This window comes from Pogona vitticeps, chromosome 1, assembly GCF_051106095.1.
Source record: "Pogona vitticeps strain Pit_001003342236 chromosome 1, PviZW2.1, whole genome shotgun sequence".
NCBI lineage: Eukaryota > Metazoa > Chordata > Lepidosauria > Squamata > Agamidae > Pogona > Pogona vitticeps.
In genome coordinates, this window is record NC_135783.1 from 226,057,342 (window position 1) to 226,078,896 (window position 21,555).

The 21,555-nt window shown below is 40.4% G+C and overlaps 1 protein-coding gene across 20 annotated transcripts in view; it reads left to right on the forward strand.

Annotated features, from left to right (window-relative positions):
• The window catches only part of NCKAP5 (NCK associated protein 5), a 762,731-nt gene that overhangs the window by 78,564 nt on the left and 662,612 nt on the right, over positions 1-21,555 (forward strand). For 18 of the 20 annotated variants that reach the window (XR_013537157.1, XM_072984241.2, XM_072984248.2 and 15 more), the window contains exon 2: positions 10,924-11,040. Coding sequence is in view for 18 of the 20 variants with exons in the window: in XM_072984286.2 (XP_072840387.2) it covers positions 10,924-11,040 (117 nt within the window). In the remaining 2 variants the exon portion in view is untranslated. Of the gene's footprint in view, positions 1-7,636; positions 7,692-10,918; positions 11,041-21,555 lie in introns of those variants that run through there. The other 2 variants (XM_072984258.2, XM_072984313.2) reach the window with 2 other exon arrangements.

Consider the following 21,555-nt stretch of genomic DNA (forward strand, 5'->3'; position numbering starts at 1 on the left):
TCGAAAATATTGGATGCAGGACAAGCACAGCCTGGTGAGATCTATGGCCAGTCCAACCTTTTCTCGAAGGGGAACCTGTTTGAGGTGGCCTTGCTGGAATACTCTTCCCCTGTGGCCTCTTGCCCTATGTTTCTCTGTCTACTTGCTCTACATATAATTTAGAATCTTGCTGACTTTGGTTCATAAAGTGAAGGTATGCATTACCGAACATTTCTGCTTTTTCTTAGCATATAGCTACATACTTAACAGATTATAAAATGGAGTAGGCAAACGGCAGCCCTCCAGTTGTTTTTGGACTGCAATCCCATCAACCTTCTCCATCCTTTCGCTGCCCAGGGCTGGTGGAAAGTATGGTCAAACGTCTGGAGGGCTAAACATGACCTACCCTTGCTATACAAATATGCAGTCCCAGAATGCATTTTGGGATTAGGTAATCAATATTTCCCTGATGTTGGGGAAGGGTGAAGACAAGAGGAGAAGGGGATGACAGAGGACGAGATGGATGGACAGTGTCATCGAAGCTACCGGCATGAATTTGACCCAACTCCGGGAGGCAGTGGGAGACAGGAGGGCCTGGCGTGCTCTGGTCCATGGGGTCACGAAGAGTCGGATACTTAACGACTAAACAACAAAAAAATCAATATTTAATTTTTGCTTGTAAACTACTTTTGGTCATGCAGGCAATGGAAAATATTGAAAGGAAAGACAAATCTTCTCAGACATTGAAGATAAAAAGGGCACTGACCAAAGCCATGCGTGATACCATCCACAGGCTTGGCCTCAACACATCTTCCTGGCATTTCTTACATTTTTTTTTGTAATCTATGCTGATTTTTTTCCATTCTTCTTCTATAACTTCATTCAGACTTGTTACACTGGTCTTGATTTTAAATGGCATTTTACAGATTTGTGTTCATGTTTTCATTTGCACAGTGCCCAGAGAAAAATGGTTCTATGAGGTTTGCTAATTAACTGTAACTTAAAAACACAACCTTAAACTTATGTTTTACATAAATTTCTCATTCATCTTTTTCTATATTGGTCTGGTTCTGTCATTCATTTCATAATATAGGGCCCACATGTGCCATAAACGTAAACCTTTGTTTTTAAACTCTTTTTTTTAGTTTTTTGTTTGTTATTTTTCTTCTTCCCATTGAATATTTAAGCTTAGTGGAAATCAGTTATGGTATCTTCTCACTGCCCTGGGTTGAAAAGACACTGGGAAAACCTATATAATTATCAGACTAAAAGTCCCCCTGAAAAAGTTCTTTAGTTTGGTTAACCAGATTTCATCCTGTAATCTCTACAGAGCCCCTCATTTTCACATAAAAGTATAAATTACTTCTGATGCAAAGACTTCAGAAATAAAACTGACATAGCATTTAATCTGAGTAGTTTTCCTTTCAAGATACCTAATTTTACTAACTTGGCAAATGTGTAAACATGTCTAAGATGAGATCATAACATGAGGATGAGATATGGGTTACATTTTGGTAAATCATCCAGATTAATTTCATCATTAGCTGTTAGACCCCAGTGCTTAACATCTCTATGCCTGCAGTCACCGGATCCAAATCCTAGGGCCTTTGCATTAAACAACAGACAGTAATTCTACATTGTTATTTTGGAGGATCAGCAAGCTAAGGTTAATGCTGCAGAACATCCCTATATCGAGTTCCATCTGTCATTTGTCTCTACAGGAATCCTCAGTTCCCTTGATCATATCTGCTCTGAACTCTGCTCTCCGAGTTTGGTTTTGCAACCAAATGCCTCATCTGCCTCATGTAAATGAATGAGTAGCAAAATACTCCTTTGACCTTTTCAGTCTTCCTTGGTACAATTTACAGACTGTTTATTCTTTCCCTAGAGCATAGCCCCAAAAAACCTCATGATGAAAATGGAGAGCCAATCAAAGTATGAAGTGCTGAAAAGGTTACTGCCTGTGGTTATCCTGTGTCTATTTAATGTGCATAGTCTTGTTACTGAGAAACATTCTAATAAGAACAGCAAATACCATTGGATGAACCACATTTCTTGCAAAACAGAGAAATGAGAGAAATGTTTCATTTATGCCACTACCGAAAGCTGTATGTTCAAAGGCCATTCATGCCGTTCCATTCCACTCCACTTTCTCTTAGGTAAATCATGTTGTCCTCTCAGATTGCTTGTTAAAGCTTCCATACATTTCATTTGGTAGCTATTATTTTCTTGACATTTGTAACCTCTCAGGGGTGATACTATGATGAAGGCACAATGTAAGTGTATAACCCACCGTGAAAAAGATGCTTGAAAGAAGAGCAGGCCTGGATGGGTCTTCTTGAGTCAAAGGCCAAAGGTAGCAGGTTACTGAGGCAAAACAGGCTAACCATATGATAGAGGCCACCTCAGAAAAAAAATCAGAGAAATATAGGTCAGGAGGGCCTCTATGCTATGGTGGAAGGGAGAGATAAATGCTAGCATGGCTGTGCCAATGTGGAGCAGGGAGGACCCAAGGTGTCCCATATCTTCAGGTGGAAAGCAGACTGTCATATTCCTCCTCACTGGGGGCACACATGCCTCTGTTGTTAAAGGAGAAAGTGGTGGTGGGAGCGTTCACCTACCCCCATGGGAGAAGGAGGAAGGGGAGGCAGCACCACCATCAGTAGCTTCTTGCCCACCCACCCACTAAAAAGAGAACGCAGGCTGCGGCAGAGTTCAGGGTGCCCCCATTCCTTTCCAAAGGAAAAGCTGTGATGGCAAAAAATTGTGTCAATGCCTCCTTCCCTATCCAGGAGCTCCAAGAAGGAGAAGAAGGGGGGGGGAGTAGGGTGAGAGCTTCTTTCCTGTCCATAGCAAGAAGAAGTGAAGAACAGAAATGGGCACAAAGTACTTCATGCCCTTTCATTCCCTCGCCCCCCCCCCACCTACACTCATCAGCCTTCCCTCCATGTCTCCTGATCTTGTAACCCAGGCAGGAGCCTGAACTACCCTTCTCCACCTCCTCCAGCAGCTCGCCCATCAGACGAGGAGGTGGGGCAGGGATTCCTGCAGTGCTGCATTTGAGTGGCCAGCTGCTGGAGGAGGTGGAGAAGGGAAGTCCAGGCTTCTGCCTAGACTGAAGATCATGCAACTGGGAGGGAAGGAGCAATGTGCACTGCCTGGTGACTGGAGGTGTTGGCAAAGGGGGTGGGGGCAGGGAACACACAGCAGCTGTGCTGCGGCACAGAGAACTTATGATGGAGGAGCATGAAGTACTTTGCGCCCATGCCTAGCAGAGAAAGTAGGGATAGTCACAGCAGCTGCATTTCTGGCATCACCAAAGGCTGGCTCCTAGGGTGTAAAGCCAGCTATTCCTTCAATGGTGATACCTTTATTAGACCACTCAAAATCACAAGCATAAACAAGCTTTCTTTCTTCTACATTCGTTTGATTGATAGGTTCCAAAGGTCCAACATAACCAGAAAAATTGTCTGTACCATGGCACAAGCAATCTTCCTTATCGTTCCTTGGAAGCTGGTACTAAGCTGAATGTAGTAGAAAGAGCTGGATTTACTTGATATTAGAAGCTGATACTTTGCTATGGCAGGAGCGTGGCTGCTGTGATGCTGCTCCCTCTTCGTCCTTCTTCCTGGAATATGAAAATAGGCTTCCCTGCTGCCACGCCAGCTGCCTTGTCTTTTTTTCCTTTCAACCAGTGGTTCTTAGATGGATGGAGGGCCAACGCTGCTACCACCATATCCTTCTCTTTTGCTGTGGGTTAAATGTGTGCCCTGGGCTCCATTGGCTACAGCCTCTTCCTTATCATTTATTCATATTCCTGCACACTGGGCAGCAGCATTCACAGGCAGGCAGATTTCCTGACTCCAAAGACTCATTCAGCCTAATAGTAAGACTTACCTTGAAGTAAAGGAGGTGGAAGAAGTAGGCATCATCATCAAAAGCTGGCAGCTGAGGAAGCCATAAAGAGGGCAAGTTGGGTGGGTGGGGAAGGAAGTACAGTAAAATCTATGGGGGTGTGCAGTGCACTATGGATTAGGATGAAGTCCACCTCCTTATTTTCTTTGGAGGTTTAGGAAAAAGCAGAAGAGACACTTGTTTAAATCTGAGGCCAGTCAAACTGCTTAGAATCTCTTGAAAGGGTACTTCATGGGATTTAACACATCAGTATTTCACATGCAGAGATAGTTCAGAATTTACATAGATTTTCTTGCACACTTAGTCATTCTCCTTGGATATAGGGCATATTTCAGAGGGCTGGTGTGAAGGTGATCTACTGTAAACTACCAGATTAATCTGTTTATAAGAGAGGATGTAAACTAAAAGAAGCAGTGCTTTCCCAGAAATGGGAGGCAGCTTCCAAATTACAACTGCACTGTCATGGCAGAAGAAATGCTGGGAATCAGAATTGAGAAATAAACTGCATTTTATAGATCAGACCTGGGCAAAGTGCGGCCGAAGGGTCATATACGGCCCGCGAGCTGCTCCTGTCCGGCCCGCCGGTTGTCGCTTCAGACTGGTGTTCAAGCACTTGTTCAAGCCCAAGACAGACTGGATTTCTTTCACTGAACAAGTTGAACATCAAAAACCATTTATATCTTTTTGTCTAAAGTTGATCAGTTGCTTATCTTTCATTTTTAAGTAATGTTGGTTCAGCCCTCGAACACAGTTCAGATTTTTCATGTGGCCCCCTATAGAAATTAATTGCCCACCTCTGTTATAGATCCGACATCATTAGAAGCTGGGATCTGCTTATGTTTTATACCACAAACGTCTGGCAGAACTTTGTGAATGAGCAATCATACTTCCAAATGAAGTCTGCCCTTAGGTCCGAATGACAAATGACAAAACAAAGCAAGGTGTGAAAATCTCTTTCCGTAACCATCATCAGTTTTGAGTAATTTCCTTAAGGTTATCTGTAATGGCACAGCTTGGCTCCCAATTGCTCTTCTTCTGGCAAGACTGTAATCCAGAGCATAGTTTGGCTGCTTAACCTTTACTGACTACTGTGGAATTTAAGAAATGTGTACAGGATTATCGTTCTAGTTTTTAGACACAACTAGCTGCTAATTACAGGCACAGCATTCTAAACACCCCAAAAGGGGGGAAATGCATATGGAGAGATTGCTGACTCCAGTCTATATGCCCCCTGCCACTGTAGTACATTTTTCCCTTTTTCTATGAATCCAGCCTAACTTTGAACTAATCACACTTCCTTTCATTTAGAAAAGGAGTCCCTTGATCTGCGTTTCTTTTCATGCTGCATTCACCAATTTATTAATATTAGCATTCAGCATAAGTCCCAAATTCTTCTCTTTTAATTAATGACAAGCATTTTAATTGTTGTCCTTGGCCATGTATTCACTTGGTATATCATTGTTTACAAATTTGTTGATCAAGTACCTCAAACGTGCATGCAAATTACAAGCTGAGCTTTAATTCAGAAATGGCTCCATTCCAAAACAGGGAGTTAACATCTGGAAGCTCCGAGTTCAATCTCTGTTGGCTCTGGTTAAGAAAAATCATGCAGTCTGCAGGCTTTGGACTTAGGCATTATCCACCTGGCCTCATAGCCAGGAACAGGTTAGAGAGACTGCTTCTCTGACTGGGTGCCTATGTCTTTCCAAATTATACTGCACTACTATTGCTTCTGCTTCCCTACAAGGCTCGGCATACTGTAGATGCATACAACAGGTTTTCTGTTTCCCCCTTTCACGTGGTTCTAAAAAGCAGCCAAAACCTCTGAAGAGAATGTTTGAATTCTTGTTTGTGTTGCTTTAACATTTAAATAACAGCAGCTTACTGAATACCAGAGAAGGGTGGGTAACGGGTGTGTTAATACATAATGATTTCACTGACCTGATTTTAGTCCCCAATCAAAATGTTCTCATGCTTTGTGGAGGTACCATGACTACAGAGTGTGATAACACTTTTGGCAACGTAGTACTTGAAAGATAAAAAAATAGTTATGGGATAGCAATCTTATTCTGATGGACCAAGGTGAGGTAAGACTATCAATTAACACTGTTGTTTTACAATGAGCAGTCCTCTGTGGTCCTGAGTAGAACGCGGGATGGTGCTGGTAAATTTTGTTCTGCAATAAATTGGTTTACTAGGCAGTAAACTACTATGGAAAATGAAAGTATTCTTAGTATACAGCTGACTACTGCAATAAAACTGCAAGGAGAAAAACCTGCTTTGGTATCAAATGCAGGGAGAATTCTTCTGGAAGCAGGAGGAGCTTACAAATGACCTGATCTCATTACCAAGCAATGTGATGTCACAGTGTTGGCTCCAGATTGTGGGCAGACCCTTCTGGGGCCACAGAAAAGCGTGGAAAATGGAGCTGCTGCCCTTTCTCTGTGTTCTCCTGTTGAAGAGAGCAAGTGAACAAGTACTGTACTAGAAGTGAGGGAAGTGTGCTCAGGTTATTTGGGAGATGGGCAGTGGGCCTCTGCTGTGACTTGTGTCTTAGCATGGATTCAGTTTGATACTGGCGCTTTACTGCTACAACATGGATTCTGTGTACATGGCTTCTCTATTCACAGATAGGGTGGTGCTGGCAAACTATCCTTTATATGAAAAGGAACATGTTTGCAGTGGCACTGTGCAGAGTTTAGAGTTTTGAAGTAGTCTTGTTGCAGAGACTGCAAATTGCCATGACATGCACAGTCAATTTTTGGTCAATGATTATTTTATTTCTGAGCATGACCTACACTGCACAAGGTTTTTGTTGTGAGGATAAAAGGGAAAACCATGTATGCTTGAGGGAAAAGGGATAATATACTGCCTGACTTAATATCCGGATACCTAGTAGAGAGTTTTTTTTCTTCTGTGACATTCTACACATGTCAGAAGTACTTTCTGAGTATTAGCCAACAAGAGAGCCTTTTAATGCTGGTCCTCTGCCCATGGGGTGCTCTTTTAAGGCAGGCTTAGGACATGTCCAGACTGGCCCCTTTGGTGCAGGCTGGCACAGTCCAAATAGGATTGGATATGGTTGGAGCAATATGGCATTAAGTGTGATCCTCATGTCCAAATGGAATATCAACCTCCAGTGACCTTTTTTCCGATATCCTGAAGTGGCAAGTATGTGAAAAGCTAGAGTTTTGGAGAAAGGAAAGGGGTGTAGGTTCCAGTATGGCTCGGAATGGCAGCTAACAGAGGGGGAGAAAGAGAGAGACAAGCTCCATGTGGTGGTGCAAAGGGAGAGAAAACAACCGATCATCGGTGGCCAACATAAAAGGCGGGTAAAAATAAAGGCATATTGGTGCCTTTCTGCCCTTTGTGCTTTCCTTTGGCTGCACCCAATTTGGAGAGGAGGACGGAAGAAAGAGGAGGCAGGGAGAAAATATTGGGAATTGCGGAGGTGTGGTGTGTGCAGTCTCCTACTGTCCCTCAATCTTGTCAGTGGAGACAAAAAGGGGGGGCACTTCACACACACACACACACACACACACACACACACACACAGAGAGAGAGAGAGAGAGAGAGAGAGAGAGAGAGAGAGAGCAGTTTAAAAAGGAAAGGGTGTGTGTACATCTGAACAAGAAACCTCCCCAACATAATCTCTGAATCTGGGTAAAAATAAAAAAGACTCTTAACACTCTGCTGTGGATCCACACATGCCTTAGCTTTCATTCTTTGCCTTCCAGATGGGCTTGCCTTTTCCACCTGTTTTGCATGCAACTGACAAACCCTAACGAAAAAAAGAGGTAAAAAAGAAAAATGTGTTTTTTGTAGCATTCCTGAATGCGCCTTTTGCCAATATCCTGGTTTGTTTAGTAAGCCATTTCATGGTACCAGAAATTCATGTCGGAAGGCTCCTTGGCAGCTTGTGCAGCTGCAAGGCTCAAATTTAAGTCCATTCCCTGTGACCACACATGCTGGGAACGGATTAAACTAGAGTGGACCAATGCACACCAAAAGAATAGAAGCCCCTGACAGGTGTTCAAAAAGGTGCACGTTGGGGTACCCTGCAAGCAAATTGGAAAAAAGAGCGGACCAATTTGCCCCAGCAACACACCGTGTGGGGACGGACGCGTGTCTGGACATGCCCTTACTTTGTTGTTACTCCAGTGCTAAACAAAGACCTTGTTTTTCAAAGTCTTTAAACACATTTAACTTTAAACTTTTTTAAAAGTATGTTTTAAAATATTATGGGATTTCAATGATTGGAGTTTCTGACCTTTCTTGCTCTGTTTCATTGTTTTGCTCTCTTCTTGTTTGTTTTAAAGTCTTTTATATGCTGCACTGAAAATCCAACTGACTACTCGGAGGGATACAAATTTCAGAAATGGTTTAGCAAATAGATCTTATTGATAAGGATGTTAAATTCGGGTAGCATCTATAACTATATATAAGACTGAATAACAGTGGAAAGCTAATGTGAGGAAGATGTTAATATGATCATTGTGATGGCCTGATTTACACAAGGGATAATGTAATAAATTACATTGGTTGGGTATTTGTACTGTTGTTCCTGAGGAGGAGCAAGATGTAGGTCAAATGATATTTTCTGTCAAATCAACTTTTGTGAAGCTGTTCCAAGCTACACCAAATTACCTCTGTAATCTGACTGAGAAGCAGAAGGTTCTGAGAAGTATTTCTGATGTTTTGGAAAAGATTCAGTATGCTGCAAAACAGGGTGCATACATTCTATTTTTCCCCACAAGATCAACCCCTCTTGTTTTTGGCAGCACTGCCTTCATGAGTAGTGCTGCTATATAACAACTTAACCTCAGTCAGTCTTGTCTTGGATACTTTTAAAAAACAGAATATTTTACTATTTGGCCTGCTTGTCTGTTCTAGTGCCTTTCAGAAAGAATGACCATGTTCTTGCTCATGTTCTTGTTACATGATTATTTTTCATGTAACACAAGGATCTTCTGGGCTTTTTTGGCATTGGAAAAAACACAATGAAGCAAATCCAATTGGTGTTTGTGTAATGTCTGCATAACTTGTGTTGTTGTTGTTTAGTCGTTAAGTTGTGTCTGACTCTTCGTGACCCCATGGACCAGAGCACACCAGGCCCTCCTGTCTTCCACTGCCTCCCGGAGTTCAGTCAAATTCATGTTGGTTGCTTCGCAGACACTGTCCAGCCATCTCATCCTCTGTCGTCCCCTTCTCTTGCCCTCACACTTTCCCAACATCAGGATCTTTTCCAGGGAATAACTTGTGGTGACTACTTTTAACTCATTAATGAGGTAACTGGACTTGTCTTGGTCACATGTCTGGCCACATGTAACGAGTTGTGCAACCAATATGTGCCCTGGCACCTCACTCATTAGCCACAATTAGCTGCAGCCAAGTTATGCAAACCTTATGCAGACATCGGTAGGATTCCAGTCAAAATGTAGTTGCATGGTTTTTGAACTCGTACAGATTTGCAATGGGCATACATGTTACAAATTTATCCATTTCATTTTAGCACATGTTTACTGCTGATGAATATGTTGCTTGACAAAGCTGTTTTGTTGTGAGGAGCCTCTGTGTCGATTTCTACATACCAACACTGGGAAAGCTCACCGGCATTGCTTTAGTGTTCAGAGGGAAATCTTATCTTTTCCTGAACTGTCAGACGTATGCAAGACATGTGTTTATGTATTTCTTTAAAACATTTTCTCATCACCTTTCTGTTCACCAGGGCTCCCAAGGCAGTTTTCAGTAAATTTAAAATAATTGAATATAACTTAAAAATACTCAAAGCAATTAAAAACATTCAAAACAGATTTAAAGCAGATTTAAAACATTCTGCAAAAGACAGTTTCTAAAAGCATCTATATATCCAAGGCCCTTTGCATAGTACAGTTTTAGCTTCCTCTTGGAATTATAGCCTGGCCCAAGTTCCATTGATCAGGAGGAGTTCCATGATGAGGGAGTCCTACGCATGAGATGCTGTCACAACTGAAAGGGAGCTTATGACAAATCACAAATTTGCTTCCATAAACAAAGAGTTTCAATTTCACAGCATCCTATTCAGTCGCTGAAGAATGCATTCACAGTATCCGATGGCAGCAGACTTTGTCTTCTTCACTGAATGCATGCACTGAGGGTACTATGTGGGTTTCATTCAGGCGTGCGATCAATGAACAAAGATTGTTGGCAGTGCTTATTACCACAGCATGATGTCCTGCTCCACACTTACTCGTCCTTCAAAACTAATCCTCAGTCTTACCTGACACTGATTCTGTGATGTTCCACTATGCATGCTAGTGGAATATTTCAGTGACTGTAAGTACATGGACCAGCTGGCTCTGCATATGTACAACACTGCTGCTTCCCAACAGGTGGAAAGAGATACGAATCTCATTACAACTGCTGTCTGTCCAATCAATACTGATTCAAGAGATGGTGACTACTTCTCTTTACAGATGGAAAAGGAATTCACTGCATCCATTTGAAAGTGTCCATTTTACACCTCTAAAGTTCAGGGAAGGGACAGAGTGTATCTTCTGTCTGAAATCCTCCATTTCTAAGACTTGTTGTTTCTTTTAACAAAGGAAAAGAAATGCACCAAACCATGCTTACATTTGAAAAAAAGTCTGCAACTAAAAATACATAGTTTTGCAAACTGTGTTCAGACATTTTTTGCTGAATAGGAAAAATGTGTTAAAATGTACCTAATGTTTCTAGGCTGCAAATTGGGATGATCCAAGAAAGCTGGTAGAATTCTCAGCAATGCAATGCAAGCACCACTGAAACATTCCAATGCTTCTCTTTCCCAGATATGAGTACCATTGCCTTCTGCTTGCTTGCTGCTTTTTAAAAAATGTTTTTGTTTTAGAACTTTGAAATATTGAACAGTGTGGAATCTAAATATGTGTTGTAACTGAGAAAATTCTGAGCTAAGTTAACTGATTCACAAGTAATGTATTTTTCTTTGAGTCAACAAAACAGCATATTTTAAAAATGCATCTTTGAATATTTCTTCTTCAATGAAAATAGGAAAAGCCTGGCGTGTTTGAAAGAGCACACAAGAAAGTATCTCCAGCCATGGACAAAAAGCAGCAACTAGTCAAAAAGGAATTTGGAAAAAGATTCTCTTTGGACAGTAGTCTTACAGTGAGTACAAAAATAGTTTTGTTTTGTTTATGTTTCATTTTATTGTGAATATCTTTTTGCCTTTTTGTACTTGGCTCTTTCATAGGTGTGAAAGATAGCAATGTGATCCTTCAAAGCATTGTTGTGTCCTTCTGCGTATGTTGAAGACATGTCTGATACAGTTAGTAATTTGTTCAGTTGAAGTCAATGGGATTTCAGACAGTCGGAGCATGTAAGGATGATTAAATATTAATAAATCAAAACTGTAATGGATTGTCAAAACTGCAATAATTTTTCTCATTAATTTACTAAATGTTACCAGTATAGCAGCGAAATATAGTTATGGATTACTTAATAGTAACATGATACATTGGTGGTCTAATAGAAAAAGTAGTGATTTCACCAGTCTACATTCATTCACTTGAGATAGCCCAAAATACAAATACAGGGATGCCTCGCAAGATGAATGCCTCGCGCAATGAAAAATTCACAAGACAAAAGCATTTTACAAATTTTTGGTGACTCGCAAGACAAATTTCTCTATGGCCGTGCTTCGCAAGACGAATAGGAATGCATTAATTCAATTTCAATGCACTCCTATGGGAAACCGCGCTTCGCAAGATGAAATTTTTGCAATACGAAATGACTCACAGAATGAATTATTTTCGTCTTGCAAGGCATCACTCTATTGGTTACAGAACTGTGTTAGTTTAATTAAAGAGTGTTGCTTCGAATTGCAAGAAACTTGCATGTACAGTATGTGGCTGTTTTCTACACACAGCTTCATACATTATATACTTAAAGTATATATCTATAAGTGTAAGATCAGTATTTTGAGCTCATCTTTACAAGCATCTATATCAGACAAGTATCCTCACTGGAAGAAAGGACTGGCTGTTGCACCCTGTTGAATCTGACGGTGCCTATAGTCAGGGCTAGATCTGGATTTGCAATGGTTTGCAGTGGCTCTGAAAATGTTAGCAAAACTTTGGCTGTGATAAACACAGATATTGTTATATAAATGGCATAGAAGTGCATTGCTTGCTGGTGTTTTACTACCATAATGATGCTTCACACACTTCCTACCAGACAAGTTTTCGGTGTACCTGCTAACCTGTGAATGTGACAGGCAGCTACAGTACTATGGAACTGTGACTGGGAATGTGTGTCCATTGTGTCTGTACCTGACAGCAATTCTTTTATGTGCAGCAAATTCACGGAGGTTTGTCTGAATGGCCTCTAGTACGAATTTGGGTGATTTTGAAGCTTTGAAGCTCCCTTGTTCATTATCTATCTAAAGCATATTTTAGGTATGCTTCAGACAAGAGTATGCATGTTCCCATAATATCGCTTTAAAGAGAGATCCGTTTGCACATAATCATATAGTAACATTACACAGTAACTCAACCTTGCCAAATACTGAACAAAGTAGATTTTCCCTCAAGTTCTTGTCAACACATACAAGGATTTAGGGGGTTTCCAACTTTTTCGGTAATATTTTTGGGGTGTGGGGAGAGCACTTATGGACCCACCCAGTCCTTTGAAACAGTTTAAATTTATATGCATCCCTTCAAACATGAATAGTGAAAGAAATATGGACTTCTTTGGAAGAGGTTTCCCAGAGCAGAGGTGGAGCTGAATATCATAGCAGTGCTCATGAGAATTTCAATCATGTCGGGGCAGTGTTCCTTGGAAAGGGTTTCACAGAGGAGGACTGGAGCGAAATATTATATCAGTGCTCTTGGGAATTACAGCATGCTCCAAAACTTTCCGTGTTCTATCTAATGGTTGGAATATGTGCTCATGCATAACCCTGAACTTATTTAAGTATTAGATCAGCTCCACTGACATAACTGGGATGCATTTGCGGATTAGAATGGAGAGGAAGGCAGGCAATATAAGGAAGCACATGCAGTAGATATAGTTAGAGATACAGATAGATATAGGATGTTTCAAGTAGTCTCATTCAGGTAGCACTCATATTAAAGAGGCTGTTGCCTGACTCCATTTTCAGAGTAAATATTGGTTTAATTTAGCTTAGTATGCTTCCATACAATGGCAGAAAAGCAGTTTTCCATTAAAGAAAATCGAGCTGTCTGTGTCCGAGGTTCATGAGTTTGCTGACATGTTGAGTTACTGCCTGTCAAAGTGCAAATATAGGAATGCTGGCATGTGGTTTCTATGGATGATGAAATCAGCTGACCTGGAGAAAGAATGGAAAGTGGAGATGAAAATCAAAGTCACCTCCCTTTTCAGGGTCAGTTATAGAGCAGTTATCATTGGAGAGATGAAAGGTGAACCTTCTGCCTTGTAAAATAAATCAAGGAACATTCCTGACTCTCCCCCACCTACTCCAAGAGCAGATTGTCTTTAGGCCTGGCTAAATAATTGATCAGCAGCCACCCAGCAAGTTGTGTGAATCCTGCTATGCTTCCAGTTGGGTTGCGACCCTCTTTTTAAAAATGCAAGAGGTTGTTCACATTGGTAGTGAAAAATCCAGTGCATCTCTATATCGGGAATTTATTTATTTATTTTTATGGATACAGTACTAGTCAGGCAGCTGACTTTTAAAGCAGATAGGAAAAAGGAAACTAACACATGGCACGGGACAGAAGGTAGCAGATAACTGTCCAGTCAGCTTTCTGCCCAGTTTAAACTAAATAGGCAAAAAGGAACATTTTGGGTTGTAGCATGTCTGCTAAGGTTGTTCAACTGTACTTTTATCTGTAGTCACTGCCCATGTGCTATCTGAACACTATCTTTGCAACTGTCTCGGTATATAAGTACTGTACAGGGTTAGCTGGAGCTAATGAATTATCAGATCTCTTTGTGGTCCTCAACACTGGGTCCCTGGATGTTGCTGGAATACATTTTCGTCAACCCTAACCAGGAGGGTTGGTGAGTTGGGATGATAGGCAGTACAAAATGACAAAACCGGGGTATCTAGGGTTGGGAACAGCTCAGACAACTGCAAATTCATTGGTTTTGGTTCATTCTGCATTTGTCTGGCCACCTAATAAACCACTGTTGCTTACTTCTGTCCTGAACAGAAAGCCTTTACTGCTGCATCTGTGCCTAGAGGCATGCACTGTATTTAAAATAAGGACAAGAAAACTGGTATTCAGGATATATAAGAGTTTATTCCTGTCTCTAAATATGTTGCAGCAGGCATGACATCATAAAGTCTGGCTCCATATATTATTTTAGAATAGAAGTCTAGACCCCAAATCAGAATGCAGTTTGTTAAAAATAGCTTCATGACGTGCCATAGATATAAATAAGTCATCTGCCCCCCTTCTCTTACAATGATGTAAAACTTGGTATTACTGTGAGTTAGAACTTGGAAATAAACATGGTTGGGTAGACAGCTCAGACAATGTAGATTTCTTCTACCTAGTAGATAATATATGCCCATTTTAAAAAGTTTTGTGGTGATATAGTCAAAACCCATTTTATACATTTTCATTTTTTTAAAAAACAGTCTCGCATAACATTCCATAACAGAAGTACAATTTTTAACAGATTAAAAATTGGTCAGACCTTCTTAAATGGCGATTACAATTCCTCTGTTTGATTTGAGCATGAGGGAGATTGGGTTGCCGTTGTGGTTATTTAAACTGCTACCTGAAAGGATTTTTAAAGCTTTCTTCAAATACAGTCTTTTTAAAAAGCTCCCTCTGTAACCCTGTACAAAGTGGAAATATTATTAGACAATACCACAATCACAGTGAGGAAATGTAGCTTTTTATACTCTCTAAGCGCAGCGCTGCCTGTGAAACTAATAAAAGGCCCACCAGAAACAGAGGCCTTTGCCTGACCTAAAAATGTTCCGTTTGTCTCCAGGACACTTTTTTGATCAGAAAAAGTCAGCACTTCTAGCTGTGTTCTTTATTTACAAGAATAATTCCTAGGCTGTGCTGGGAATTGCCAAGGATTGACACTTGCAGCTGTGATGGCATTTAGCTGAGCAGCCTTCTCGAGAGTGTTTCATCTTTACAAGTAGCTGGCCTCTATTAAGTAGAAATTTTAAGCCTTTTTTTTTTAATGGTTGGCTTTCAATTTTCAAGAGCAAAGTGCAGCGAATTGTTTCTTAGGCAACTGATTGCCTTTGCTCTCACCTTTCCAAAGCTTAATCACATACCACGGTGATTTGCAAGCGGATTAGTCTTAAACAGCAAGGTCCGCATGAAATCTCTTTTCCTCCAGTAGGAGGCGCTAGATAGCTGGGGAAAGTGTTTCCTCACATCAGAACATTTCAGCCTCCACCTGCTCCACCATCCTTTCCTTTTCAGTCCACATCCTGTTGGCTATTAGATTCTTAGAAGTGCCATTGCCAAGGTTATTGTATGCACCTCCTTTAAGTGGGTTAACAATTGTACCGTCAGCACTTCTTGACCTGGCCACCATTCTGAAGGAAGAGACAGGTTACTATTTTCCGCCCTCCAGCAGGAGAGCTGCCCAACAAAGAGACTTGGGGTAAATGACATATTAAAGGACTTATAACACCATGATCTTCCAGGGAGCAAAACCAATGTATAAGATGCATTTAGCGACCAGCAACTTAGCATAAAGTTTGTATGTGGCCCACTTGGTAAGACTAATCAAATATGTTGGCCTGCCTTCTTCTGACTGGGTGTCGAAGGAAGGAAGGAAGGAAGGAAGGAAGGAAGGAAGGAAGGAAGGAAGGAAGGAAGGAAGGAAGGAAGGAAGGAAGGAAGGAAGGAAGGATGGATGGATGGATGGATGGATGGGTGGATGGATGGATGGATGGATGGATGGATGTGGCCAGACAGTACAAATGGCTATTTCTCAGCATTTATGTGGTTAGAGACCACAAGGTTACCATGGACAATTTCTTTAAACGAAAAGAGTCCCTAGTGTATACAGGCTTCATAGGAACTGAAAGGCTGTAGATGAATGTTTCTATAATTGAAATAGATAGCACATATTTTCTCTTCAAATTCTGTATGAGCCATGCTGTGCTTTAAACACTAATGATCCCAAGAAGCATTTGTTACATCAGAGTTTGGAAAATTACTGTAAAAAAATAATTTGTTAACATTATTAAAGCTGCTCCCCAAGTAGTATGTACAAGATGTTAAAAAGAAACTTTTTAATTTCACATTCAGAAATAACAGAACTAATACTCAGTTACTTAAAAGTACTCATGTGTGTGTGTGCGCGCGCTCGCACACGCACACGCACACGCACACACACACACACACACACACACACACACACACACACACTCTTACAGGTTGCTCATCTGAAATGCAAAATATATTAACACAGTGGGGGCATCCTTTTGTAATTGTAAAAATAACTAAAACAGTTACACCTCGGAAGGCATGTTATTATCCCTTATTATGTTACAACCACAGTGTAGTAATTATACTTCAGTTATTGACAAGTGAAGAACTCAGTATGAGTTATGTAATTTCTGTAGCTAGTTGCTTCAAATCTTGGTTCATCCATGTTTGTACTGTAGCTATAGATTATTGTGATGTGCTTTACATGCGGCTGCCTTTGAAAATAATTTGGAAGCTATAGCAATATACTATATTATATACTGGCGTTTTGGCATTGATTTTGTTTAGTATCTTTTAGTGTTTGATCTACTTGTCTTTGTATACTTACCATTTTTAGCTTTAAATATTTTAGTTAATAACACTACTACTACTACTACTACTGATAATCATCATCATAAATTAATTTATTCTAAATTGCCTGGGGAGCTCCTCTTATGAGTAGAATGACAGGAACAAAGATTTGAAATGGATATATGGTCTCTATAAAAAGTTTCACTAGGTTACACTCAAAATGTATGAACACAAACACCACATCCATCCATTTGGGGCTGGCTGCAGATTTTTGCAAGAGTCCTTGGCAAGATGACCTCAGTGCCTGAACTAGCCCATCCCTTCACCACAGTCACTGCTGCTCATTTGCTTACCATCTCCATTGAGACTCCGTGTATATCATCACCCAGAAGAAGGTGCAAGGAAGGAGGATGCTGCATTTCCTCTCTCTTCTCACTGGTTGCCTACTTGGCAGATGAACAGACCGCAAAGCGAGGAGGAGGAGCAGTAGGGCTTGTAGGAGAGGAGAAATGCCAAATGTGCACCTTGGCATTTGTCCAGCAGCACCAACCTTGGCACCAGGCCAGAGTATTTTATCTTGAGGGCCCCTAGTAGTAAAAGCCATCTAAAAGCAGTATAGGGTCAAATGTGTGGTTCCAGGGTTATCTGTATTTTAGATAAATACTATGTTTGCAGCTGTTCTTATGACCCCCCAATAAACATCATAATATTTATAGTTTTGCAAGCTATGATAACAAGAAGAACAATTAAGGCTTGTTCTCCAGCGATTTATCCCACGAATGGGAACAAATGTGTGATTTCCCCATAATTCCTACTGTACAGTTGAACTTGAGGCGAAGGGCAAGTGTGATTTTCCAGCAGGCAGGACTTATCTAGTAAGACAACAACAACCAGACCAAGGTGGTGTGATTGATTGTATAGCAAAGAAACAAAATCCAGAACTATGTACTTAAAATAGAATTGCTTGACTGTTCAATATACTATTTAACCTTTTCCTTGAATTGCTTTGTCAACATCATAATTCTTACAAATTAGCTTTTAAGTCTTGGACTTGAAACATTTATCATAACCACAAAATCTCACAGTAAAGAATCGTCTTGAAATAAAATCTGATTCATTACCTCAGCCCATTTGGTCATCTGGTTGTTTTTCCTCTGACTAGTCACTCAAACTTATCTCTGTGATTACGGGGAATATAAAATACCCCCCAATATAGCATTAGTTTCATTAATGAACAGGCAATAATTGTATAGCACCATGTGCAGCAGTAAAGGAAACATCAGAAACATAAAAAGAGGCTAAAATATATGTAATTTAGTTCATAAAATCGACAGCATTCTGAAGTAATTTTTGACAGATAGCCAATAAACCTGCAGTTGATAGGTTTTAGATTAGTCTTATCCTGATGCTGTTTACTCTCAAATAAATGAATTTTTGAGTTAGTTTTAGATTCTCAAATTTGTTTGAGAATCTCAAGGACATTTCTTGAAATTAGGGCCTTCCAAATGTTTTGCATTTTTGCTTCTATTGGACCTAGCCAGTACTCCCACAGGAAATTCCGGAAGTTGGGTTCCTAAACATCTGGGTGATAGAAAGAATGTTCTACAGGTAGTGTACTTTGGGGGATGAGACCCAGGGATCCATGGTGCCCTATTCCAAGTGCAGCTTGTTTTGCAGGGTTGAGCATGAATATAAATGCTATGCAGCTAGTCATGCTTGAGCCACTCTTTGTTTTGTATTTCATTCCTCTTCTCATAAACTACTCTATTGCACTTGTGGGACTATTGTTTGAATTTGAACTGGACTGAAAATATCATGAGCATTTTTTTTGCCCCCCCTCCCCGATCATTACACTATTATTCTTTTTTTGTAGAAACATTAAAAAATGGTACAACAATAGAAAAGAAGACATATACTAAGCCACTTTAAAACACAACACAAAACATATGTGACATCCAGTGTACCCTTCCACCCTCAGGACATATCAATTTTTAAAAAATTTTATTAATTGACTAATTAATTTTATTTTCTTTCTAATTCATTTGCCCAGTTTCTCTCCAAAAATATAATGAGTTTTGGCATGGAGCATAACCTTTCCCTTTCCCATTACACTTCTGTTCCAAAGATGAAATATTGGTGGAGCTGAGGGAAGGGAGCTTATAGGAGGAGTCATTTGAATGTATGCATCTATGTGTCATGTGCATGCTGCTCACAATAAGGAATACAGGCATATGACTCCGTGACAGAAATCCTGTTGCTTAGCATAATCAATTGCATAGTAAATTGCTCCACTGAATCCATGGGGACTCAGTGAGCCAACTCCACTGTACATCCCACTGATTTAGATGGACTTATTCTAGCTGTGTCTTACTTGAGCGTACTAAGTCACAGACAGAGTAGACCCACTTGGATCAATGGAACTTATGGAGCAGTTGATTCACATTGTCCATGGATTCAATGGGCCCACTCTAGTGCAATTTACTATACTATGCTATGCAATAGGATTTTGGTCAATGGGAATCATGCTTTGAGAGCCACCTGCATAACGTGACAGAGAAATTACTGGGATTCCAGAACTGGAGCAGCAGTGCACTGAAAGGAGAGCAGCAAATAAGTGGTCCCTGGCTCTGGGCTCTTTCCATAGACATTGCTGTGGAAAAGCTGGGATTAGCAGGGTCTTTGACACAGCTATGATTTGCAGATTCACTAAGTGAGTCTTCCTGGCAGGTAGTTTGTCGAAGGGCCAGTAAAAGTGATGAGGTCTTGCAAATAATATTAACTTCAAGTAAAGCTTTTGCATTTCCTCTTGTTGCTTTTAGGCGTCAGATTGCTAAAGCACTGGCACTGTTGTTTTCTAACTTTTCCTTTGCAACAACAAAACATAACAGACACAAACATTAATGCTAACTGAGATTTGCTAGTCTTTAAAGTGCCACATAATTCTTTTGTTTTCTCTTTGCTGTAAAAGTTTAACATGGCTAACTTTCTCCTATCTTGGGATTTTCCTCTATATTTGTTTAAAGAAAATAGAATATGGGAGCCTGCTAGTTTCAATGACTGTCCTGAAGACAAGGAAAGGTACTTCACCAGCTGCTGTTTTATCATCCTTCCTGTAAGGTGAGCAGCCAGCATGAAGATGCAGCTGTGCAAAAAGTACCAAATGGGCAGGATTAGATAGGTTAGGATGTAGATTTGTCATCTGGTATAATCCTTTCTAAAAGTAGCAAGAGTGGGAACTGAGTGCATTGCTGGGGAGAGTGTTTCACAATTTGGCAGCCGTTTGGGAGAAAATCTCTTCCACAGATCCATAAACAGAGCCTTTGTGGACAATGGCACACTCAAAATGGCCTCCCTTGAAGATCCTAATATCTGGAATCATTCATTATGAGACAGAAGATACAAAAGTTGCTTGCCTCATATCTTTATTCCTAGTAGACTCCATCTCTAATATCTATTGTTTATGATTAAAAGAGCCCTAAATCTGGTTTTAACATTGAAGATACAGCATCTGAAGTCAAGGTCCGTCCTGCAGAAATCTTGTTTCACAACCTCAACATTTGGTTCATGCTGCCTTTCAAAAATGAAACAAAAATAGCAGGTTGTTACAAGTTTCTGAACCAAAAAATAAAATAAAAGAAGCAAACCCGTTCTGCATGAAGCAGTCTTGACATTCACCCTTTATAATGTATATACTGTTACGTGATTGTTGTATGTGACTTTGAACTAAGCTTATAAATTGTTCCCACCTGAGCTTTTTAACACATAAATCTGTGTATTGCCTACAGCTCTTCCTATTAGAACTCATGTTGGTACAGCCTTGTGCTGAGTATAGTGCTATAAACTATCTCACATTCAAGACAAAGTTAATTTAATGGAATTTCTTTCAGTGAAATTTTTACTGAGAACTAGATCGGAGTTGTACTGATATTACCTAAAGTAAAAACATACCCAGTTGTAAGTATATAAATGAAATAATAAAGAAACAGAGCAACTAGAGTTTCACATTAGAAAAAAAAGGTGAATGAAGCAGAGTTAGAACGAACAGAGGGCTTAAATACTGAATAAAATATTAAATATTTTATTCAATTTTGGTTTTTTATGTTCTGTCACCTGTGAGCTAGGTGGGCAACTTGTGGGTGCCATGCGTCTTTCCACTGCTTTCTCTACAGCTCAGTTGTTCTGGCTGGGCTGGGCTACAAGAAGTGACTGGTGCACCTATTAGGAGTTCTTAGGTGAGCTCTGAAGGTGGGAGAGGCCTTGATCTTTCCCAGCACTCTTCAGACATCGAAAACTGTTGTTCCTCCACAACTAACACTGCTGTGGGGATGGTAATGGACACTGAGGAAAAGAGAGTGGCAAAGAGGAAGGACATCTCCATCTCCCAGTGATCTGACTTCCTCACTGAAGAAGGAACTGAATGTGTGGACATGTGCATGTGCAACCTTCTATCTAGTACCACATATAGTCGTCAAGGTTTGAAAAGCTGACCATAGCTGGTCTGGCTTTTTCTTAAGAGGAAAGTGTCGAAAGTCTCACAAAGCAAAGATCACATTTTGCACAAGAGCTATAAAGCACATGTGCTGGATGCAAACAGCCCCTGTTCAGTCCTTGGCCTTTCCTTCTGGGGCTGTAAAGACCTCCTGTCTAAAATTCTGTTGACCTATTGTCCGTGAGTGCAGATAATGCAGAGCTACATGAACCAATGGTCCAAGTTGATACAACATAGCTCCCCATGATCCCAGACTGCAGTTTCCATGCCAAACAAAAATCAATGTAGTTTCACTGAGCTCCGTATGACTATAGCATTTTAGAATACTTTTTCCCAAGGAAGCCATTGCATTAACTCATTATTTTTCAACAAAGGGTTGCCTTCCATAGATGGAATCTGATTATTATCAAAGAATTTTGGGGCACAACATAGTGGCCAGTGTCAGAA